The 25,337-nt window shown below is 45.4% G+C and overlaps 1 protein-coding gene across 3 annotated transcripts; it reads left to right on the top strand.

The window, feature by feature from the left end:
* The first annotated feature begins 775 nt into the window (after nt 1–775).
* Nucleotides 776–18,807, top strand: LOC143528338 (protein diaphanous homolog 1-like). Of its 3 annotated transcripts, none has more exons than XM_077024038.1 (28): nt 776–921; nt 1,221–1,379; nt 1,651–1,752; nt 2,546–2,676; nt 2,782–2,865; nt 2,984–3,050; nt 4,141–4,280; nt 4,467–4,572; nt 4,943–5,053; nt 5,403–5,521; nt 5,884–6,000; nt 7,199–7,314; nt 8,558–8,622; nt 10,413–10,970; nt 12,127–12,241; nt 12,498–12,593; nt 12,851–12,945; nt 13,417–13,518; nt 13,938–14,177; nt 14,342–14,471; nt 14,839–14,964; nt 15,406–15,569; nt 15,999–16,140; nt 16,648–17,092; nt 17,239–17,314; nt 17,463–17,598; nt 17,690–17,850; nt 18,620–18,807. In XM_077024038.1, exons 2-24 carry the CDS (start codon nt 1,239–1,241, stop codon nt 16,743–16,745), a joined length of 3,165 nt encoding a protein of 1,054 aa, XP_076880153.1. In that variant the 5' UTR covers nt 776–921; nt 1,221–1,238; the 3' UTR covers nt 16,746–17,092; nt 17,239–17,314; nt 17,463–17,598; nt 17,690–17,850; nt 18,620–18,807. The 3 variants fall into 3 exon arrangements, with proteins under 3 accessions (XP_076880153.1, XP_076880151.1, XP_076880152.1); XM_077024036.1 differs by having other exon boundaries at nt 2,981–3,050; XM_077024037.1 differs by lacking the exon at nt 17,239–17,314 and having other exon boundaries at nt 2,981–3,050.
* The last annotated feature ends 6,530 nt before the right edge of the window (nt 18,808–25,337 follow it).

Here is a 25,337-nt window from a genome sequence, read left to right as displayed (position 1 = left end):
TACGTTCCATCACTGATCTGCCAATATTTAAAGCCAAACTTAAAACACACCTATTTAGGATGGCTTTCAACATCTAATTATTTGCAAGTTGTATCATTACCAACTGCACACAGATGTTATCTTTAAGATCATACAAATTGATTATTGATTTCTATTGTGTACAGCGCTTTGGTCAACTCAGGTTGTGTAAGGCGCTATATAAATAACTGATGATTGATTGATTGATTGATGCAGACTTGGCAACCTTGCATCTTTGGAGGCACTCCCACAGACAGTGACAACAGGCCACAATTGGATAGGTTTAAAACAGACGATTCATTTACTCATTTGCATAAACGTGTACTAGTAAAAAATTTATTCTTACATGTAAGAATTCAATACTTGATATAAAAAATAACGTATATGTAAATAATAATATAATAATATATACACACTAATATATATATATATATATATATATATATATATATATATATATATATATATATATATATATTAGTGTGTATATACACACTAATATATATATATATATATATATATATATATATATATATATATATATATATATATATATATATATATATATATATATATATATATATTAGTGTGTATATATTATTATTACTATATATTATTATTATTATTAACATTTTACTGAGGTCAGTTGAAATGATCTTTTGATGATCTTATATATATATAAATTATCATATTGACTTGATAAGCAAACATAGCACTTCCGAAATCGGCAATTTCAATGACACAGTGGCCGTCTGTGGCGTCATAGAGGCCAAATTGCGTTCCAATCATACGAACGTTCATGTTATTCAATTATTGCTAAGCGGGACGTGAAGCAGGACATAGTGCTATCTACATTCACGTCTACATTTACCAGATCCTACATTACCCAGTGGATTTAATTGGGTGAGTATTTAACGATGTTTTCAATCGTTTTCATATTTTGCGGTAAAACAAAGTTACTGCCGTTCGCTACAGCTTGCGTTGAACACTGTCAGAGCTAGCCACAAGTTCTTGTGAAAAATATGTAGATAGATAGGCCTATTAAGTTAATATGCCCCGACAGTGAGGCACAGGCATGTGAGTGTAGGAACTGTGTTGGAAGGTGCAGTTGCTCCACCACCAACCACACGAAGCAGGCTCAGCAGAAGTGCTGCTCAGTCTGAAATCTGGCACTGACCTCTTGGCCTTTAACCCCATGGCAGTTGGAGCGTTTCACCAGCATGAGGAAAAAGAAGGTGAAGGAGAAGCCCAGTGTCCCGAGCCACAGACACTCATCTGCTGCCCAGTACAAGATCTCCGGCATGCCCACCTTAATGGACCACCCCGATGGGCACATCCTGGAGCTCTTCGAGCAGATGCTGGTGAGGGAAGGGCGTGTGTGTGTGTGTGTGTGTGTGTGTGTGTGTGTGTGTGTGTGTGTGTGTGTGTGTGTGTGTGTGACAATAACAATAGGGAGGTAAAACAGCTAACTGACATATGTGGAAAGATCAAAGAAACCCAGGGGGTGACCCAAGGGAAAAGCAAAAAAAAAAAAAACTCTTCTCTCTCTCTCTCTTACACACACACACACACACACACTTTCTGGCTCTTTCCGTTGGTTCTCTCTCGTTTATCTTCTCCCTGTCTCTCCAGGTTGATCTGAATCTGAATGCGGAGAAGCAGCAGCCTCTGAGAGAGAAGGACATCTCAATCAAGAGAGAGATGGTCTCTCAGTACCTCCGTACCTCCAATGCTGTAAGGAGCGTGCACACACACCTCCACCTTTATTCCATGTGAACTCTAGCAGATGTTGATCTGATGTAGAACCTGCTGCCCCCTTGTGGTGAACGTGCAGGTGAATTGTGTGTACGCGGTGACTGACATAGGGTGTAGTTCCAGATTGAGCCTGGGTGACTGAAGGGTTTGTTCTGGGCTGGGTTACAAAAACTGAAGTGCTATAATCTCATGAAACCTGTACCAGCTTACAAGCTGGATGTGCTTGCTAGAATACCTGACAAGGTCATCTCAAAAGCACAGGGGTAGTCAATCGTCTCTAAAGGATCTAACATTGTATATGGCTTCGTGTCTGCATAGGCAGCATTTTGGGTCATTAACATGTAAACCCTAATATGAAGACTGTTGATTTTTAGATACCTTAAATTTCTACCAAGTTATCTCATTTTAGCCAGATTCTAAGGTGATAATTTTTATAATCATTTTCATAATAATTTCTCATGCAGGTAGTCATCATAACATTTTCGATGTGTTAACACTCCCATTGCTCTATATTCTCAGACTGTTGTGGCCAGCTAGTTTACTAACGTCTCAGCTCAGTTGGCCAACAGTTAACTGGTAATCTTGTCAACTCCAGCACTGGCCACAGGAATCCAACTCTATCTTTTATTTTATTTTTGTATAATATTGCATAAATAACATGCAGAATGCTCAGATATAGATGGATAACAGGCTGAAATAGGCATATATGATGACCTGTGTATGTGTGTGTGTGTGTGTGTGTGTGTGTGTGTGTGTGTGTGCATGCACACAGGGAAGGAGTCAGAAGGAGACCTCCAGGTCTGCTATGATGTACATCCAGGAGCTGAAGACTGAACCCCGAGACACACAGCTGCTGTCCTGCCTCGAATCTCTGCGTGTCTCCCTTAACAACAACCCCGTCAGGTAAAATCCATACACACGGAGTATGTCGCACCCTCACACACGCGTGGCCCATCTCCTGGTGCCCCGCACGCGGTCCGTGTTAACTGTGGCACTGCTGTCTTCTAGCTGGGTGCAGACGTTTGGAGAAGAGGGGTTGGAGCTGCTGCTCAGCTTCCTGAGGATACTTCAAGAAGAGAAAGAGGAATATACGTAAGGCCCAAGTGTACATGCACACACACTGTTGGTAATTAGCGGTTCATGATGATGGGTAGTGTGTGCTGTTTCTGGATGGCTCACTGACTCTGTCTCCATCTGTGTGTGCCAGCAGCAGCAGCGTGGGCGTGAAGTGTCAGCATGAGATCATCCGCTGCCTAAAAGCCTTCATGAACAACGAGGTGAGGGAGTCTGGGGCTCCAACCCCACCGATCACAGATCACAACCCGCCGCTAGTGTTCAGTCTCGTACGGTAGGGGGCCAGGCAGTATTAATGTTCAGTCTTGTACGGTAGGGGCCCGTATTAGTGTTCAGTTTCGTACGGTAGGGGCCTGTATTGGTGTTCAGTCTCGTATGGTAGGGGCCCGTATTAGTGTTCAGTCTCGTACGGTAGGGGCCCGTATTAGTGTTCAGTCTCGTATGGTAGGGGGCCAGGCAGTATTAGTGTTCAGTCTCGAATGGTAGGGGCCCGTATTAGTGTTTAGTCTCGTACGGTAGGGGCCCGTATTAGTGTTCAGTCTCGTATGGTAGGGGGCCAGGCAGTATTAGTGTTCAGTCTCGTACAGTAGGGGCCCGTATTAGTGTTCAGTCTCGTATGGTAGGGGGCCAGGCAGTATTAGTGTTCAGTCTCGTATGGTAGGGGGCCAGGCAGTATTAGTGTTCAGTCTCGTACAGTAGGGGCCCGTATTAGTGTTCAGTCTCGTACGGTAGGGGCCCGTATTAGTGTTCAGTCTCGTACGGTAGGGGGCCAGACAGTATTAGTGTTCAGTCTCGTATGGTAGGGGGCCAGACAGTATTAGTGTTCAGTCTCGTACAGTAGGAGGCCAGACAGTATTAGTGTTCAGTCTCGTATGGTAGGGGGCCAGACAGTATTAGTGTTCAGTCTCGTATGGTAGGGGGCCAGACAGTATTAGTGTTCAGTCTCGTACAGTGGGTCATCAGTTTTAGTGTTCAGTCTCGTACGGTAGGGGCCTGTATTGGTGTTCAGTCTCGTACGGTAGGGGCCTGTATTAGTGGTCAGTCTCGTACGGTAGGGACCTGTATTAGTGTTCAGTCTCGTACGGTAGGGGCCTGTATTAGTGTTCAGTCTTGTACGGTAGGGGCCTGTATTGGTGTTCAGTCTCGTACGGTAGGGGCCTGTATTAGTGTTCAGTCTCGTACGGTAGGGGCCTGTATTAGTGTTCAGTCTCGTACGGTAGGGGCCTGTATTAGTGTTCAGTCTCGTACGGTAGGGGCCTGTATTAGTGTTCAGTCTGTGCTGCTGTGTTTCAGTTCGGTCTGAAAGCCATGCTGGCCTCAGCCGATGGGATCGCCCTCCTGGTCCGAGCTGCCAACCCTCTCATCCCAGACATGATGGTGGACGCTGTCAGACTGCTGTCGGCCATCTGTATCCTGGAGCACACCGACAACTTGTGAGTGTGTGTGTGTGTGTGTGTGTGTGTGAGAGAGAGAGAGAGATATGGTTAACATTGCTAACTTTTATAGTGTCTCCCAGTATACCTTTTACTTTCCGTGTTGTGTGTTAGCTGTGTGTGTGTGAAGGCAGGCATCTGCATGCATGTGAGTTCGTTCAACTTTGTATGTGCCTTGTATTTCAGTCATGAGCGTGTGCTGGAGTCCATAACTGAGCTTGGTGTGGAGAGGGAGATGGAGAGATTCCAGCCCCTGCTGTCGGGCATGCAGAAGACCAACATCCCTCTCAAAGTAACACACACACACACAAACACACACACACACACACACACACACACACACACACACACACACACACACACACACACACACACACACAAACACACACACACACACACACACACACACACACACACACACACACACATACACACACACACACACACACACACACACACACACACACACACACACACAAACACACACCTGCATGTTTGTTTGCATGGCTTACATATCTTCCATAGACAGTCACCCTAGCAACTGGAGATGTCTTTTCTCTTTCCTCTGTGTTGAGGGTTTGCTATAGAGCACTGAATTTGTTTTTTCCATTATGTGAGAATTGACTTACAATTTCCTTTTCGTGTGTGCGTGCGTCTCCCAGGGGGGCTGCATGCAGCTGATCAACGCCCTGATCAGCAGAGGAGAGGAGTTGGACTTCAGGATCCACATACGCTCAGAGCTCATGAGACTGGGACTGAGGGACCTACTGGCTGTGAGTTGACCAACACAAGCACATACAAGTCTTGAGACAAAGCCATTCATTATAAGATCTTACAGACGCCTACGCAGATGCAAGGGCCTTGTGGATATGCTACATAAATAACAGATTGAGAAAATGAGCGCTAGTGTGAAGGCCATTAGCTAAGGGTTAGGGTCATTTACAAGGGCTTATACACACAGTGCATCAAGTTGTCTGTCAAAAGTTCCAGCTAGCCAGCCTTTATGATAATTGCTCACAAGTTTTTCTTTGGCATTTATTAATTTTTTTCTCACTTAAAGAAAACATGAGAAGAAAATAATATGTGTGTGTGTGTGTGTGTGTGTGTGTGTGTCCTGAGTAGGAGGTGAGGGTCATTGAGAACGAGGAGCTACGCGTGCAGCTGCAGGTCTTCGATGAGCAGGCCAACAAAGACTCTGAAGTCCTTCGCTCCCGTCTCTATGACATGCGCGTTGAGATGGAATATCCTTTCACCCGTGACTTCCCCCTCCACTGGGGCACCAACAGAGCTTCTATTACCCTACTATCTTAGTTTGCTATGTAGTAAAAAAGTTTTCAGGTGAAGCTTGAATTGTTATTGGTTTAGGCAGTAGCGTAGTTCTGCTCTTCAGCCACCAGGAGGTGCAAAGACACCTACTGAATTAATCATCTTTGTCTTAACATATAAATGGCTTATAATAGACGCTTATAATATACACTAATAGGTCACATAACAGGACATTGTCATGTAAAAGACGTCCGAACATTTCATGGCCATCTCTGACATGGTGCTGTTGCATGTGTGCATGAATCGGTGTGAAGATCCTTAACAGCGTGGTGTTTACTGACATATCGGAGGTGTTCCAGATGCTTCTGAACACAGTGAAGGATTCTAAAGCAGAAGGTCACTTCCTGTCCCTCATGCAGCACCTGCTGCTGGTGCGCAACGACTGCATGATTAGGTATGACCTCTGACCCCTCACAGCGACCTTCCTTGAGACCTGTTTAGTCTGTTGGGATGGAAAAGAGAATGATGGGGTGTATGTGGAGACTGATGAGGGACCACATGGAAGTGCCAGGTGGAAGGATGAGGGAGAAATGGAAGAAGTGGTGATGAATGAGGAAGAGGAAGTGATACTGCCCAAGGCAGAGTGAAGCAGGGGGGCGGGGTCACGGGAGACCAATGAGCACTAGTGCTGCTGACTGACGGGGAGAGAGAGTGAGGTGGAGAAGAAAGGGGTGAGAGAGGGAGGCAGGGGGGAAGGGAGAGATGATGAGTGGAAAGAAGATCACAACATGGAGGGAGAGAAGTGCAGAGATTGATGGACAGAAGCATCACTGGCCGTCTTGAAATGTTCACTCACTCATGGTCTTCACAGAAACACAGGGATGGGCTTGTGTTAGTTTGGATGTGTTTTGTATAGGTTAGTTGTGTATTGTGTGTATATGTGAATTATTTGTATACGATTTGAGTTTCTTAAACCTAACGATAAGCTCAGGAACCAAAATGAATCATGAACACGTGAACCGCATGTTTTGTTTTGAACACTTGACCTTAGCAGGACGGTTCTGCTGGTCCTGATAAAGTAGCTTGCTGATCTTTTTCTGAGGGTTTTTCCTATATAGGACATTTTTATTCTTATGGGGGCAGTCATGGCGTGGTGGTTAGGGAACTGGTCTTGTGACCGGAGGGTCGTGGGTTCGATCCCCAGGCCTGATGCCATGACTGAGGTGCCCCTGAGCAAAGCCCTTAACCCTCAATTGCTCACTTGTATAAAAATGAGATAAAAATGTAAGTCGCTCTGGATAAGGGCGTCTGCCAAATGCCATAAATATAAATGTGTTCTAAACATTCACAAACCAGCCCCCTCACACATTAGGTTGGGATCACACACACACACACACTTTCCCTCTGTGTGATTTCACTGAGGAAGCGAACAGGAGGAAGTGTGTATGTGTGAGAGAGAGTTGGGGGGCAGAGAGGGAGATTGTAAATGGTTTTAGGATGTCAGCCTAAAACCATACCTCCAATATTAATGATTATCTTCTTGTCTGTCTGTCTCTCTCTCTCTCTCTCTCTCTCTCTATCTCTCTCTCTCTCTCTCTCTCACACACACACACACACCTCTCTCTCTCTCTCTCTCTCTCTCTCTCTCTCAGGCCACAGTACTATAAGGTTATTGATGAGTGTGTAGCTCAGATAGTCCTCCGCAGAAATGGCTGTGATCCTGACTTCAAATGCAGAAACATCCAAATGGACATTGAAGGACTTATTGGTAACACACACACACACCCAACAGCAGCACTTTTCTACATCACAATTTCTTCCTACACACACGTACACACGGGCTGCATTCTCGCAGTGCTGCAAATCCCGTTCTGTCCACAGTGTGGCAGTATAGAGTCCAGAGACATGGGTTCAAAGGGGGTGAGCAGCTATCTAGTACCTCAACACCTCCATTTTAGATGCAGTTTCTTACACAAAGATTGTGTCAAGACTTCACCACTGCATTTTGACACTGAACGCGTTTCCCTCAATGTTAGTGGAGTGTGTTGGTTGGACTGTTGGTGCCAGCCACTTCTCCTACTCTCCGCTCAGGTGACCAGCTCTGTGTTTGGCTGCCGAGCGTTCAGGTTTGTCTCATGTACTCAGCTGCTCATGTTTACTTGCCTGCTGGCTCAGTAAATGGCCGGTCTCAGAGCGCTGTGTAAAGGAAAAGCTGTGAGTGCACACTCCTCTTTGGGTGGAGAATGTGTGTGGTGTGTGTGTGCGTGCGCAACTCTGTGGTGTTTTATGCTGCAGGGACATGTTAAATGTGTGTTTTGTCCACTGCTGATGAGAGGAAGGTCGTGCCTTGTTCTGCCCTGCTGCTGTTATTTAAAGATCTCTTTTGAACTCCACACACTCTTGGGCTTCCCCCCTCTCTCTGCTGTCATTGGGTTTCTGTCCCATTTAGTTTTTTGGGGTTTTTTTTTGTATTTTCTGGGTTCTTTCCTTTTTTCCCTCTTTAAACAGTCTGTAGCTGCTTGTCTGTCTCTCTGTTTGTCTTCCTTTGCTCTCATTTCTGGTGTCCCTTCTCCACGATGTGTGTGTGCCCAGGAGGATGAAGAACAGGCCTTCCTCATGCGTTCTCTCTGCCTCGGGCTCGCAGTGCCACCTGTGCTCACTCATTAACATATTCTCTCCTTAAACTGCTCCTATTGGCTCTTCACCTCCAGAGCCTCCCTCCCCTTCCCCCCTGGGTCAAGCTGAAAATCTAGCACTTTCTCTGCCTTTTTTTAGATTTCTGTATTATATATTTAAAAAATCTTTGAATGCGGTTTATCACAGATTTAGATCTCAGATCTTTCCCTCTCTCTCCCTCTCTCTCTCTCTCTCCCTCTCTCTCTCTCTCTCTCTCTCTCTCTCTGTGTCTTTCACACACACACACACACACACACACACACACACACACACACACACACACACACACACACACACATCTTCTCTCACTAACTTTGTTTCCCCTTCTCCTCTAGATAATATGGTGGATAAAACTAAAGTGGAGATCAGTGAGGCCAAGGTCATAGAGCTAGAGAAGAAGGTAAACACACACACACACACACACACACACACACACACACACACGCACGCACGCACGCACGCACGCACGCACGCACACACACACACACACACACACACACACACACACACACACACACACACACACACACGGCTTGCACATGCACATAGACATCTCACATTTCTAAGGTCACATGCTCACCCATCACATTTCAACACTGCTGAATATTTTACATATAATCAAACTTTCTCAGCATACCAGCTCTAAGCTCACATACACCCCCGGCACCACACACACACACACACACACACACACACACACAGACACACACACACACGCGCGCCCCGTGTGAGCTGGCAGATGTGTAATTTGCGAGGAGAGATGGGAGCAGACAGGAGATTTCCTCTTCCACTCTGTGACGGACTCTCTCCTAATCCCTCCCAGCAAGACTTCCTCTCTCACACTCTACAATTACACTCTGTGTGTGTGGGTGTGGAGTACAAAGGTAGGGGGTGTGGAGGTGTGGGTGTGTGTGTGTGTGTGGGGGGGGGGGTGTGGAGTACAGAGGTAGGGGGTGTGGGTGTGTATGTGTGTGTGTGTGTGTGTGTGTGGGTGTGGAGTACAGAGGTAGGGGGTGTGGAGGTGTGTGTGTGTGTGTGTGTGTGTGTGGAGTACAGAGGTAGGGGGTGTGGATGTGTGGGAACGAGTTGCAGGCAGAGAGAAGAACTACTGAGTTTAACACAAGCGCCTCCTCTCAACCTGCTGTTAATGTGGAACACACACCAGCAGCCTTCAGAGAGGCCTGTCAGCATCTGGACCCGTGCAGGAGCGAGAGGTGTTCTCAGTCCTGTCCTCTTCACCCTGGTGCCTGTGAACTGCTTCCTCCCACTGACGCACTTCAAACAGTGGCATGTGCTGGAGAAGCCAGCCAAGAGCTCCTGCGCTCTTCTTCCTCAATCTTGCTCCTTCTCTCGCGCACTCTGGTGCTCTACAACACACTCTGGTGCTCTGTCACACACTCTGGTGCTCTGCCACACACTCTGGTGCTCTGCCACACACTCTGGTGCTCTGTCACACACTCTGGTGCTCTGCCACACACTCTGGTGCTCTGTCACACACTCTGGTGCTCTGCCACACACTCTGGTGCTCTGCCACACACTCTGGTGCTCTGCAACACACTCTGGTGCTCTGCCACACACTCTGGCTTTACCTCTGCCTTTTGCTCTCTCTCCTCGACGAGTCATTAGCAGGCTGGTCCTTTTTAATGAGCCCTGGCCACTTGGGGATGAATCAATGATGCGTCTAATGAGACATGGATTTAAACCCCATTCATGTCTCTCCAACTCCAGCCAGGACCTGTAATATCTACCTCCTCTCTCTCCACCCCTCTGTCTGTTCGACATTAACAGTTTTCCGTATAATGAGCATTGCTTGTAATGTGAATCTCTTTTGTTCTGCGTCCTTGAACTACATTTGGAAGTTGAAACTATTCCTTCTAAGAAACAACACTGTTGTTTGTGGTTCTCTCTAGGCATCTGTTTATCTGATTAGGTATTTGTTTAGGTAAGTATAATGTAGCTATCATGTAAAAGACTGTTACAAAAAATGTAACAGTAATGTAACGCTGCTGGTTTGCTGTCGTCTACATTTGATGTTGTGAAAGGGGTGAGTAGAGTGCTAACACAGCCATGTCTTCAGCAGGGGTTCACCACGACTTTCTTGGTTTCCCTCATGACCAGAGATGTAATAATTCTCCCTCTCCCCCTCCCCCTAACTGTCTCTCTGGCTATTTCTCTCTACATATATTTCAGATTGAGAAATTGTCTAAGGATCTCGAGGAAGCCAAGTCTGAACTCCTGACAAAAATCACAACAGCCCCCATACCTCCACCCCCTCCTCTACCAGGCATGCCTCCCCCACCTCCACTCTTACCTGGACAAACAGCTTTGCCTATGGCCCCGCCTCCCCCGCCATTACCTGGCCAAGCCACGCCCCCACCTCCACCTCCGTTACCTGGCCAAGCAGCCATACCTCCACCCCCTCCTCTACCAGGCATGCCTCGCCCACCTCCACCTTTACCAGGGATGTCAGTACCCCCACCACCTCCACCTTTACCCGGGCAGGGAGGTATGATGCCCCCGCCGCCACCTCCTTTGCCCGGTGGTCCTGGCATGCCTCCACCTCCACCTCCGCCCCCAGCATGTCCGGGTATGCCTCCGCCTCCACCAATCGGCATGCTTGGGATGCCTCCCCCTCCCCCCGGGGGGTTTGGAGGCTGGGCCCCCGCACCTCCACAGCTCCCCTTCGGCCTCCAGCCCAAGAAGGAGTACAAGCCTGAGGTGCAGCTCAAGCGAGTCAACTGGAGCAAGGTGCGTGTGTGTGCGTGTGTGTGTGCGTGTGTGGGTATGTGGGCGGGTCTATATGTGTATTACAGAAGTACAGGTCAGTCGGAATCCATATAACGGGTACGGCCGTATTGTGTAGCCGTAACTGTGTGTATGTCCAGGGACGTGGGGGTGTGTGTATGACACTCTGACATGTTACATGTATGTGTATGAACCATGTGTGATTATTAGTCCTACAGCTTTTTCCTCCTCCTCTCTCTCTTGTTCTCTCGCTCGTTCTCTTGATGCAAGAGTTAAAACATCAAAACCTTCTACCTCCCCCTATAGCCTTAAGCTGTTCTTTAATGGCAGCAGATGAGTTCATCAGTCTGTCACTCTCTCTCTCTCTCTCCTCCTCTGTCTGTCTCCTCCTCTCCCTCTCTCTCTCCATGTGTCTCATTCAAACCATTAATGGCTTTTTTTGAAAATGTCATGGTTGGACAAACCAAGGAGGTGGGGGATCAGTCCTTGAAACAACCTGATTAAAGCTTCAAACATTTAACACTTGTCTAATTATCTGAAAATTAATCTGCAAGTGGAGAGAGAGACACAGAGAGGGGAGATTAGAGCGAGGAGAGACACACGGAGAGGGGAGATTAGAGCGAGGAGAGACACACGGAGAGGGGAGATTAGTGCGAGGAGAGAGAGAGGCGGAGAGGGGAGATTAGAGCGAGGAGAGACACACGGAGAGGGGAGATTAGAGCGAGGAGAGACACACGGAGAGGGGAGATTAGTGCGAGGAGAGAGAGAGGTGGAGTGGGGAGATTAGAGCGAGGAGTGCTATCTCATCTGCTGTTTCCAGAGTGTATTGGATCTTTTGTCCCATTTTGGTCCTTTGTGCAGAGGAGCCATGATCGGCTTTAATAAGTTTCAGCCCCCTCTCCACACCCCACTTCAGCCCCTCTCACCATGACATTGGTGTGCAGTCTGTATGTGAGGTCGTGTCTGTGTTGGGCTCTAATCTCCTGCAGTTTTCAGGTGCTCCTCTCCTGCTCTCACTTCTAGGAGTCAGTGCTGCTATCCTGATCGTTTGTATGAGGGGACATGTACTCATTTGTGGGCTGTAGTGATGGACAGGCGTTGGGGGGTGTGCGGTTGGAGTGATGGTGTTGTGATGGTGTTGTGATGGTGTTGGCTGTAGATCAGGCCTGAGGATCTGTCTGAGAGCAGCATCTGGGTCAAGGCGAAGGAGGAACGCTTCGAGAGCAAAGAACTCTTCTCCAAACTCACTCTCACCTTCACTTCCCAGACCAAGAGTGAGTCATTACCTTTTGTGTGTGTATGTGTGTGTGTGTGTGTGTGTGTGTGTGTGCGTATGTACTAGTTTGTCTTGGTGGGCATGTTTTGTATGCCTCTTCTCAATATATCACCTCACATCCCCCTCTGTCTGATCTCCTCAGTAGATCACCTCACATCCCCCCTCTGTCTGATCATAGTAGAAAAGTAGAAAATATCTGCATCTCTCACAAACGGCTCTCTCCCTCATGTTCTCTTTCCTTCCATCATATGTAGCCATAAAAGACCAGGAGAAAGTGGACGGAAAGGCAGCTCAGAAGAAGAAGGTGAAGGAGTTGAAGGTTCTCGACTCCAAAACCTCCCAGAACCTCTGTGAGTATGGGTTCATGACCTTTGATCTGTCACCTTCCTGCCCGTGTGCAGGCAGACTGCTGATGAACAGTGTTGTGGGCCATAGAGATGGGCCATAGCAACGAGCCAACACTTACCTGCTGTTATTGTAATTTCACTGTAATGAATCGAGCTGATGCTTTACAAGAAACTGCTACTGGTTTGTCTGATTGTGTGTGTGTGTGTGTGTGTGTGTGTGTGTGTGTGTGTGTGTGTGTGTGTGTGTGTGTGTGGAGCAGCTATTTTCCTGGGGTCAACCAGACTGCCGTATGAGGAGATCAAAAATGTGATTCTAGAAGTTAACGAGAAGGTGCTCACTGAAAACATGGTGCAGGTGGGTGTGCATGTTTGTTTGGTACTTTGGTGCTTTATATGTTAATAATAGAATTTTTAAATCAATACGGAATTTAACTGGGAGCCAATGCAGGGCTGATTGGACTGGTCTAATATGCTGAAATTTTGTAGTTCTGGTCAGAACTCTGGCTGCGGAATTTTGAACTATTTGAAGTTTATTTAGATTCCTATCTGAACATCCTGACAGTAGTGAGTTACAGTAGTCTAATCTGGAGCTAACAAAGGCGTGCACCAATTTTTCTGCATCATCCTGTGATAATGCATTTCTTAACTTGGCAATGTTGTGGAGATGTAGAGAAGCTATCCTAGTAGCATTATCTATGTATTTATCAAATGATAGGTCAGAGTCGAGTATGACGCCTAGGTTTTTGGCTACTGTATCATTTGTATCTGATCATGTGTGTGTGTGTGTGTGTATGTGTGTGTGTGTGTGTATGTGTGTGTGTTTCAGAGTTTGCTGAAGTTGTTGCCTAATCAGGAACAATTGAGTCTATTATTAGAGCGGAAGGATGAATATAATGACCTGGCAGAGTCAGAACAGTTTGGAGTAGTGGTGGGTACACACACACACACACACACACACACACACACACACACACACACACACACACACACACACACACACACACACACACACACACACACACACACACACACACACACACACACACACACGTCTCTGTCTTTAATTTTTGGTTCAGTGCCAAATACCTGTCATTTTTCACTGTTACATTCTCTTCATTGTATGTTTTGCATTTTCATTCAGACAATAATTTCAAATATTGCCCATCTAATGAAGTCACAGAATGTTGGCGCTGGCCCTAGTGAGCAATACAGGTGTCAGAAGACCTTTGTGCTGTTTTCACTAAGTGAAGCTGGAAGGAATGAGCTTGTGTGTGTGTGTGTGTGTGTGTGTGTGTGTGTGTGTGTGTGTGTGTGTGTGTGTGATCTCTCTGGTCCTCCGTCCTCCAGATCAGTTCAGTGAAGAGACTGAAGCCCCGTCTCACCGCCATCCTGTTCCGCCTGCAGTTTGACGAGCAGGTGAACAGCATGAAGCCAGGTATCGTTGCCGTGACGGCAGCGTGCGAGGAGCTGAGGCAGAGCAAGAACTTTGCCAACCTCCTGGAGATCATCCTGCTGATGGGCAACTATATGAACGCAGGATCCCGTAACGCCAATGCATTCGGTTTCAGCATCAGCTACCTGTGCAAGGTGTCTCGCTCTTATATATACACACACACACACACACACACACACACACACTGCCTTGTGTGTGTATGCATGATGCAGCATACAGTGAATGTACCTATTGCTTAATGGTTGTTTATAGAGGCATTAACACACCCTGCTCACACCCCCCCCCCTCTTTACTGCAGCTACGGGATACTAAGTCAGCAGATCAGAAGCAGACTCTCCTGCACTTCCTGGCAGACCTGTGTCAGGAGAAGCACCCTGAAGTCATGCACTTCACTGATGAGCTTATCCACCTGCAGAAGGCCAGCCGAGGTGCGCACACACACACACACACACACACCACACACACACACACACACACACACACACACACACACACACACACACACACACACACACACACACACACACACACACACACACACACACACACACACACACACACACACACACACACACACACACACACACACACTCGTACATAGTCTTCTGGCACTCATGCTTATACATTAGTAAAGCACTAAGTAGCACCATGCACGTAAATCATACATGTAAAGATCTGTCATAAAGAACCATGTCAAGGACACCGCAAATAACAAAGAAAAAATGTTGCCGAAACTGTGTAGTCTTCTGTCTTTTCAGAGAAATGGAATAAGTCAGCATCTCTGTTTTTTTGCAGTGTTTGCAGAGGCCCTGCAGAAAGATCTGGACCAAATGGGGAAGCAGATCAAGAGTCTGGAGAAGGACATAGAGACGTTCCCTCCGCCCCAGAATGACAAGGACATGTTTGTGGAGAAGATGACAATATCCTTTCCCTGACTGCCAGCATGACTGAGCGGACGTCTGCTGTGTGAATGACAGGAACCTTCTAGTATATGTTTTGAAACGGCTTGATTGTTCGGATTGTGATTGTTCAGTGTCTGTAGTTTCATTTGAGAGAAGAAGCATTTCAGGATGACTTTTATTTAAATCAAAGCACATGAAGGATGAAGGAAAGCTTTTTTTTTTGCCTATTTTGACTATTATTATTATTACTGTAATAATTATTATTGTTTGCCTTTTATCCCTACTATTAAAATTTTTTTTCTTATTGACTAGATGGCTTGATCAGGTTGATGGCTATTATAAAGGCATGTTGTAGAAGTTGACTGTTGTCCAGTATAGTGTGTAGTGTCACTGACCTCTGTCCAGTGTAGTGACGTGTAGGTGGTGCTTGGCCCTTGTTTGTTCTTTAACTTGGCCTACAGTTTTGTGGTGAGCGCACAAGAACAGTTTGAGAAGCTGGAACTCATGCACAAAAATATGAACAAGCAATACGAAGACCTGGCCAAGTACCTGGTCTTTGATAGCAAGAAGATGACCCCCGAGAAGCTGTTCGGTGACCTCAACATCTTCAGGAACATGTTCCAGGTAAGGTCGTAGGTCACCGTTGACCAACTCTTATGACCCCAGTATGACAATTATGGTTCTGTTTGTTCTTCCACAAGGTTTGTACAGTTCTGAGCTGTAACGCTTCCTGTGCAGATGTAGATATTGACATTCCTGAGCTAAGTGTAGTTTGATTGCAGTTCTGAAATACCACAGTGTGTGTGTGGGAGAGAGAGAACGCCAGCGTGTGGTTAGGCCATTCTGTCTGTCTGGGCTGTTTATAGTAATAAACGCAGACATCTGCTCCCTTCTTTTGCGTATAAAACATCCATACACACAAACGCACCAAAGCACAAGCAAAATGACCACATGCTAGTGCATAGACAGGAAGATTTTCAGTGAAGAAACGTGAAAAAGTTCTTTGTTTTTTGGTACGGTTGCATATTTGTGCATGTGTGTGGTCCGTTACAGCAAGCTGTGAGTGAGAATAAGAAGCGTAAGGAGTCGGAGGAGAGGATGCACAAGGCGAAGCTGGCACGGGAGAAGGCGGAGAAGGAGAAGGAAGAGCGTCAGAAGGGAACCAATGCGGGCCAGATCCTCAACATCAACGGCGGTATGACACACGAGCCCTGCTGCGTCTGCATGACGCTGGAGAAGGGGGAGTCCTCTGGGAATGTGCTTGCTTGAGTCTGGAGCTCTGATGTAGTTCTCACCATTCACCACTGGAGGCAGTCATAGTCCATGAAATCTCTAGAGAGTAAAATTACGCCTGTGCTTACACTAACTCACTAAAGAGAGTAAAATTACGCCTGTGCTTACACTAACTCACTAAAGAGAGTAACATTACGCCTGTGCTTACACTAACTCACTAAAGAGAGTAAAATTACGCCTGTGCTTACACTAACTCACTAAAGGGAGTAAAATGTCCCTCGTCTTGCCCATTTAGGTTATCCTGAAATGTCTACCAGGAACCAAATGTTTATGCCAAACAAATATTTCAAAACATTGCAGCCTGCAGTAAATGGTACTGAAATCGGAGTAAATCGGATTTATTGTCCGTGCTGTACAGGTTACTCTCTCACCTCTGTATGTGCCTCGTCTTTTTCTCTTGCTCTCTTAGCCAATCGGAGACGAGCAGGCCATGCAGTGACGAACATTCTCGCCAAAGAACTGCTTCAAGAAGTCACTCCATCCAGTGCCGCCTCGATTGGACACTGAAAGCAGGAAGGCGGAGCCAGTGGAAGACACGGGTTCACTGGAGGATCTCTTGGACAGTGCCCTTTCACGTTCAAGTTAGCACGATCAAAGCATGGGAAATGTTACACTGTTTGTTCATACACATGCACATCTCGCATGTTTCAGAAAGGCAGACGGTTTTGGGCTGATGTTCTGAGTGGCTGCACTGAATGAATCAAAGCGCACATCTCCGTGCGTCTCGTCGGTGGCCTGAAGAGTATGGAGGCGTCTTGACGAAGATCTGGCAGCGATGTGGTCTTTGCACACTGCCTGAACAGTTGAGCTTGTATGAAGAGCACTTTGCAGTCATTTGACCTACGGACGGTTCGGTTAGTTTCATCTCTTCCCATTTCTAGATGTTCAGCTCTGATCACATTACTGATTCAGCCCTGTTGTTAAGAGGTTTGGACTTTGGTTATGGTTTATTCCTGAAAATGAAAGCTTCAGAGATTTAGAAGACTTTGATTTTTCCCAGGCTAGATGTATTCAGACCTGCTGTTTCTGCTCCAGGGGAAGGTCTTTCTTTCCCTCGTCACTTCAACTCATTGGCTGTATGTATAAATCAAAAACAGATAATCTGAATGACTTCCGCCCTGTTGCACTAACATCTGTCATTATGAAGTGCTTCGAGAAGCTGGTGCGGAGTCATGTCAGTGCCTGTCTGCCAGCCAACCTGAACCCTCTTCAATTTGCCTACAGAGCAAAGAGATCCACAGAGGACGCTGTAGTGACAACACTACACACTGCGCTGACCCACATGGAGCAGCTAGGGAGTTACGCCATCCTCCCACATAGACTGGTATCCACGCTGTCAGATCTAGGACTCCCATCACAGGTATGCAACTGGATACTGGACTTCCTGTCAGGCCACTCACAGAGGGTCAGATTGGGTCCTCACATCTCCACGGCTCTCTTTCTCAACACAGGGACACCGCAGGGCTGTGTGTTTAGCCCACTCCTCTACACCCTCTATACATATGACTGCATCGCCACCCACCACAGCAACAAGGTCATCAAGTTTGCAGATGATACCACAGTGGTCGGGCTCATCTCAGACAGGGAGGGCGAGCAAGCCTACAGGAACGAGGTAGTGTAATAGTCTTCTAATTGGATGCTCTAAACAGTCCATAAAGAAGCTACAACTTGTACAAAATGCCGCAGCTAGAGTCCTAACTAAGGCTAGGAAATTCGATCATATTAGTCCCACTCTTGCGGCATTACACTGGCTCCCGATTATATATCCAATTGAATTTAAAGTTCTTCTGTTAACCTATAAGGCGTTAATTGGTCTTGCCCCACAATATCTGAGTGAACTCATTGCTCACTACAACCCATCTCACCCTTTGCGCTCCCAAAATGCTGGATTTCTCCTAGTTCCAAAAATTTGTAAGACTACAGCCGGAGGCAGAGCTTTCTCTTTTAAAGCCCCTCAATTATGGAATAGCCTTCCAGCTCCAATCCGAGATTCTGACACAGTTCCAATCTTTAAATCTAGACTTAAGACTCACCTATTTAATCAAGCCTTCAGCTAATATTCCCCTTGTAATGTTTAGGGGCTCGGGGGGCTCCAGACGTTGAGATTTCTGGTAATGAGGTGTTGATGCTGTCATCCAGCTGTGTCGTGGCATCACTCTAGTTGTGACAATGACTTGACTGGAAAGCAATGTCTCAGTGAGCCCTCATGCCTGTGGTCACCTCTGAACCCCTCCCTTTAGTTATGCTGCTATAGATTAGCCACATGTCGGAGCCACATGCTCATCACTGGCACGTGAGGTATATACATTTAAATCAATGGTGGTTTAAATTGATGTCCACTTAGTCTGTATTGTCTATCTTTTTGCATGTCTCCACCCAAGACGATTGGATACAGGCACCTGCAGGCACCTGGGGGATGGTCTGGCTTGCCGGTGGATGTGCTGATGCCGGGGTTGGATGTGCCGTTGCCACGGAGGGTCGTGCTGGTGCTGGCTCCTGCCTGAGGCCCACCGCCTGCACCGAGGGGACTGATGCTGCTTAAAATAAATTTGACTTTGACTTTGGTGCAGTTGACAGAGTGGTGCAAAATTAATAACCTGCTCCTCAACCCTCAAAAAACAAAAGAAATAATTATTGACCTCAGAAAGGGAAAAGTGGACATCCAGCCACTCATTATTGGTGGGACCAGTGCGGAGAGGGTACCAGTGTTCAGGTTACTGGGCATCGAGATGGAAGATAATCTGACCTGGAGTGCGAACACCAGAGAGCTGCTAAAGAAGGCACAGCAGAGATTGTATTGTCTGAGAATACTTAGGAAGAACCACCTTCCCAAAAATTTATTCTGTGCCTTCTGTCACAGCTCTATAGAGAGCATACGTACGTATGGACTGTGTGTGTGGTATGGCAGCTGTACAGCACAAGAAAAGAAAGCGCTTTACAGAGTCATCAGGTCAGCAGAGAATACAATTGGCTGCAATCTCACAACTCTAGACCAAATCTACACCTCTCAATGCAGCCAAAAAGCCATAGACATTGTACAGGACTCGTCACATCCTGGACACTGTCTCTTCCAACTACTGCCATCTGGCAGGAGATACAGGGCTTTTAAAATCAGGACAACCCACCTCAAAAACAGCTTTTACCCTAAAGCCATCATGGCCTTAAATTCAAACACAGCTTAGTTATTTCCAGGCATGTGTAATATGTTCACTCACAGTTGATATTTAATCTGTACTACATTGGAGCAATATACTTGTGCAATATAATCAGTATAAAACCGGTGCAACTTTTGTGACAGACAGTGTACAATCTGTTGCTTCTGTTACCATCATTGCTTCTATATAGTCTGTTATTTTGGTCATGGTTTGCAGGCTCAGTGAAAGCCAGCAGACTACTCAATGGCTGGAATGACTAGAAACTGTAATTACACTTGGTACGTTACCAGTGTGAGGACCGTCTAGTTTCTGACCAGCTGTGAAGACCTTGAGAATTTGACCTTCACTTCTTTAACTCCTCCGTCTCATATGTCCTGAAATTGAATGAATGAACGTTCAACTTATATTTCAATGTACTCAAGGTCGCTTTACAATTTTAACGCAGGTACAACTCTTACACTTGCATTCACACACCGGCAAGAAGCGGCAGCCAATTGCGCACAGCGTACTCTCTACCAGGATCCACAGCCCCCTGGGGGACTGAATGGGGTGCAGGAAGGGGAGAGAGGATAGACCCTAGTGACAGAGCACCATCCACCACTGGACATACAAACACACACATTCATGCACAGATACTCAGACAACTGCTTTTAATGGACATGAAGAGACATAGACACACACTCAGGGAGAATTTGTCAGGGAATGCCAATTTACCTAACCTCCATGTCTTTGGACTGTGGGAGGAAACCGGAGAGCCCGGAGGAAACCCACGCAGACACGGGGAGAACATGGAAACTCCACCCAGATAGGGACTTGAACCCAAGACCCCAGTGCTGAGAGGCAAACGTGCTAACCACCAAGCCACCGTGCTGCCCACTTGAACTTGACTAGAGTTCAGCACATGTGTATCACTTTCCACTGTCATTAGCCCTGGAGGAGAACAAAACATCTAATGGCATGCCTGGTGTACTCCTCTTCACACTGATTGGTCTTTTTGTCAGTCTGTCATCCTTCATTTGTTTCCAGCCAATAGGGGCTTTAGATTTTGCAGTAGTCCCACCTAAAGAGTTTTGTATTACCTCATGTGCAACACAGGAGAATCATCTCTGGGTGTGGCTTCATGATTGTTTCATAACACTCTGACATTTTTATAAATAAAGTTAGCTGGATGTAGCTACATGTAATTGTCTGATTTCCAGACAATGTCTGACTTCCAACTTGTTACCATGATACATAACAGAACTGACAGAGAGCAAGAGAGAGAGAGAGAGAGAGCGAGCATAGTCCTGAAATAATTTTGAAACAGGTAACAATATGTAAACTGTAAACAATCATATGTATGTGTAAACTGTAAACACCCAGGACTGTCTGGATTTCTGAATTGTGGGGCTGGTATTTTATGCTGTAGTTCTATGTTATCCATCTAAATGAATGTAGGACCATGTTATCCATTTAAAAAACAACAAATATGAACTGCATGTGCTGTGAGATTTAATAGCTTTACACCGTAAGTGATGGGTTGGTTTTACTGTTTGATAAAGATAAGTAAGTCTGAAGGGTGAACAGTGCTTCATGAGTGATAAGTCAAGAAGGATTCAAGGATTCAAAGGATTCAAAGCTTTATTGTCATATGCACAGTAAGGAGCAAACTCCCCTGTACAATGAAATTCCTACATTGCTGTCCGCCCTGGATGTAATAATGTAAATAAATAAGAAATAGAAGAATAATGGAAATATAAAAACAAACATACTCTCAAAGAAATACAAAATACAAAAACAGAATTATTTACAGTGTGCAATGGTTGGAATGGTAGTGCTATACAGTAGAGCTATTTACATTGTACAATGGTGGGATACATTAAGTAATAAATATATTGCAGTAATCCATAATGTAGTGCAATTGACAGTTAGTGCAAAAGAGTTTGTGAGGTGTAAATCACTTCTATACCTCCAGGCCTGACAGTAAGAGTGTGAATAGTCTGTGTTGGGGGTGGGGGTGGTCTTTGATGATGGAGGCGGCTCTCCTGTGGACTCTGCGTTGATTAATGCTTTTCAGAGAGGGCTGTTTAATTCCTGTGATTTTTGTAGCTGTTTTTACCACACTCTGCAGGCGTTTGCGGAAGAAGAGTTCGTTGGCATACTCCTACTCATTAAGATTGTGACGGGCAGGGTGAGCAACTAAAAAGGAAGCGATCACGCCAAGTCTCAGGAAAATAGGATGGTTTAATAGAAAGTGTGCAAACCAAAAACCTGTGCATTGTTCCAAATGAAGGAAATAAAAACCAGCAGTCAACTGGTACAAAGACAAGACATATATAGACGAACAAACGACCCTCAGGTGAGACGGATCACGGGTCCCGCCCACCTGAGGGACGAACATCACGTGACCAAAAACAGGACCGCTGCCGCTGTATACATTTATTACCCTTTATGGGGACACATACATTCTGGGCCAGACAAATAACCAAAAGCCCACTAACACATGGCAACATGGCCACTTTTAACAGCATGGGTGAGACCATACACAATTCACCAAATACATTCCCCCTCAACAAAGACTAACAGAACACTTATAGCTCAATAAAGCCATTTCCCATCTCACATCCCATTCCCAACACCCAACATAATTCTTCCATGTTAGGCATAAAGACAAGAAAGTTACCTATATTTCACATAGCTCTCTGAATACCTCTGGTTTACCCCCTAGAAAGGTTCCAGATAGTTTATCCCACATTTGCCAGAATTCCAAGCAGGTCTACAGACAGGCTCAGTAAACCCACACTCCCTCTTAAGCACCCCCACTGACCCACGATGCAGACATGGCTCCTGGGGAACACAGAAGACAGGAAAACAGATCTGGGTAAGCTCAATAAAATGCTACCACTGTCCCTATCTATGGTCTGACTCTTCTTGCTGGTGTGCCCTCCTAGCATAGAAAAGTACATGTTCTAAAAATGCTAAACCATTGGCACAAGGTATGAACAGTGTTACACATATTATAAAGAGAGCTACAAAAGAGCTACCTACATCCTATAAGTGTATGGTTTCATGTTCACTGGTGTCTTTATTTGGTGTCTATACCTATAAGCTCATTGAGCTACATTTAAACATTTTAAACCACATAAACTCCCCAACACCAACCAGGGTTGCAACTACATACTTTCTGAGGTGTATGCTAACATACTATCGGTGCCCCCCCCACCCCCACCAACTCGGCAAATAATTTTCTGGCATCAATTTTTCGCCCCCTCTAGTGCAGCGCCCCTATGTGTCGCATATGCTGCATACCCCCTTTTTATGCCACTGCTACATGCAATATAATACATTCAGAGTACCTCAGTGCTGCATTAGAAACAGAAACAGTTTAAACAGAAAATGATAATTTAGGGGGACTAAGTGGAAAACTGCTGATAACATCATCACAGTCTGCCATGATGACTTTTGCTTTTGGGAGGGTTTTGTAAACAGTCTGGTTTACATCATGGTGGACGTGTGTTTGTGCATATATAGCCGAGTCAGAGCACTTGGCAAGTATCATTAAAGCGTGTAAATATTCAGAAAACACCAGCAGTTACTAAGAGTCAACATTGACAACCAGGACATTATGTCCTGCATAGACCTCAATTCTAAAATGGTCAGAAATTACATAGAAAAATCTAAAAACTAATAGCTACTAATCAAATACTAAAAATAACAACTAAACTGAAAACTAAAACTAATTCAAACATAATTACATTCAAAAATGTATCTTTACAACCATTACACATAAATGTAGCAAGCTAATAGAACTCTTCTTTTTATGTCAAATGTCTGAAGATTTCAATAAATTGAAAGTCAGAAAAGATTTGAAAAACGAACCTTGATCAGTCTCCACCAATGATGGCACACCAAACGACAGTATGATCATTTTATGTACAATGTTCTGCTAATTCTGCAAACAAGTAATCAATTTTAAAATAAGATGGAGAAAGTCAATTTTGTCATTGACGACAAATTTGCTATCAAATCAAAGCCCACCCTACTGTAGGTAAGGTAGTTAATCACTGTATGTATAATGACGTAGAACATGGTCTGGTGGTAGGGAACTGGTCGTGGGTTCGATTCCCAGACCTGAGGCCATGACTGAGGTGCCCTTGAGCAAGGCACCTAACCCCAACTGCTCCCTCTGGGCACGTGTGATCCACAGCCCCCTAGTAATCACTAGTGTGTGTGTGTGTGTGTGTGTGTGTGTGTGTTCTAACTGCACAGATGGGTAAAAAGCGGAGGACAAATTTTGATTGCAGTGAAAAATCACAATTGAAAAGAAAGAAATAAGAATAAGAACATTTGTGGAATTACGGTAAATTGCAAATAAATAAATAAAACAAAATACAACATTTACTGTATGTATGTTTATTATTAGATAAATCCAATTCAAAGGGCACTTTATAAACTAAACAAGATACATAATAATACATGATACTGTTGTCCACAACTTTAAATAAATTCTGCATGCAATGTATTGATTATATTCACATATAGCATAAAGCAAATGCCTTTTAAAAAACTCAGGAGCGTTGTGTCCTGTTGTTTTATTATTTTTTTCTTTGGTGGCATGCTGAAATGAAATGACAAAAAATGTATGTTAAGGTTTCCTGACTAGACAAGACTAACATTAATGTTAGACAGTAAGGCTGTGTCCCAAACAGCACACTCTGGAATATTACATACTGCAATACTGAAAGCACTTCAAACGACGGTGTCCTTTTATTTATTTGTTTATTTGTTTTATTTATTATATTTTATACCTGGCCAGAGAGTATTGTAACTTTACGTTTCAGAGAGCTTTCTGACAAGCGTTAATATAAACGTTAGCTATTCATTGCTCTCTTCACTGACCTCGCGTTTAACGCTGGCACAAACTACCGACGCTGCAGCGAGGCGAGAGCTCGGGTCAGTGACGCTATGAGTGCGGGATATTTCTGAACATCTCAACACAAGCCTTAAGAAAGCGAAAGACCCAGAGAGCACCTGACAAGTTTCTAACAACAAACACAGCGCGTGAATTGCGAACGCTGCCAAACCGCGCTTTTAGGACAAAAGTTTTTAAAACAACAAATCTGGGTGGAACAAATCTGGGTGGAACAAATCTACCTGTTTCTGATATTGGGTGGGAGACGTCCCTCCATCCCCCCGGTTCCTACGCCAATGCCCACAACCTCTACCTAAAGATCCCGGCCAAGCTGTAGATCAGCAACCAGTGTCTTGGTGAGAGCTCATCTGGCTTGATTTGTCCCTCTGGTGGCCAGTGGCGGTATAGCGCTGGACCCAACCCTTACAGCCCTGCCTGGAACCAAGATCTGAGCCGCCGATTGTGCGAGGACTACAGTGTAATGTGTATAGAGCAGGGGTGCCCAATACGTCGATCGCGATCTACTGGTCGATGGCGAAGGAAGTGACTAGATCGCATGACATTAAAAAGTAGTGAATAATTGACAGGCTATCATCCATCTGCACTGACGGCTGTATTTTGATTGACATACAGGGTAGCCGATCTGACGTCTGAACTGCTGACAACCTACGCATGCGCGTTAAACCGCGCTAACTTGTTCAGTTACTTTGCAGCGTAGCTAGCCTCCAATTTATTTAAACTAAATACAACAAAGGGTATAAAAATGAGTGCCGTACCTGGTCCGAGTAAGAAGCCTCAAACCTACTTCATACAGAACGGGAGGAGGATTTGTTTCACTATGTCATATTCACTATATTTCACTATGTCATATTCACTATGTCATATTCTAAGTGCGTTTGCCTCATCTGTCAGTGTGCCATTGCTATTCTAAACAAGGGAAACGTGGAGCGGCATTTTCGGACTGTTCATAAAAACTATGACATTGACTTTCCTCCGAAAAGCGAGCTGAGATGGAGAAAGGTGAAAGAACTAAAATCCCAGTTGTCCTTTTTA

This window comes from Brachyhypopomus gauderio, chromosome 12 (assembly GCF_052324685.1).
Source record: "Brachyhypopomus gauderio isolate BG-103 chromosome 12, BGAUD_0.2, whole genome shotgun sequence".
In the NCBI taxonomy this organism is placed as follows: domain Eukaryota; kingdom Metazoa; phylum Chordata; class Actinopteri; order Gymnotiformes; family Hypopomidae; genus Brachyhypopomus; species Brachyhypopomus gauderio.
Note: the sequence above shows the minus strand (reverse complement) of the source record. Positions and strands in the feature narration are given on the sequence as shown.

What these genes read in the sequence shown, in the direction of transcription:
- LOC143528338 (XM_077024037.1), top strand. Translation starts at nt 1,239, where the DNA reads ATGAGGAAAAAGAAGGTGAAGGAGAAGCCCAGTGTCCCGAGCCACAGA. An exon ending in TCTTCAGGAACATGTTCCAG is followed by an intron (nt 15,570 to 15,998) that starts GTAAGGTCGTAG and finishes GGTCCGTTACAG; the next exon opens with CAAGCTGTGAGTGAGAATAA. An exon ending in GATCCTCAACATCAACGGCG is followed by an intron (nt 16,141 to 16,647) that starts GTATGACACACG and finishes TTGCTCTCTTAG; the next exon opens with CCAATCGGAGACGAGCAGGC.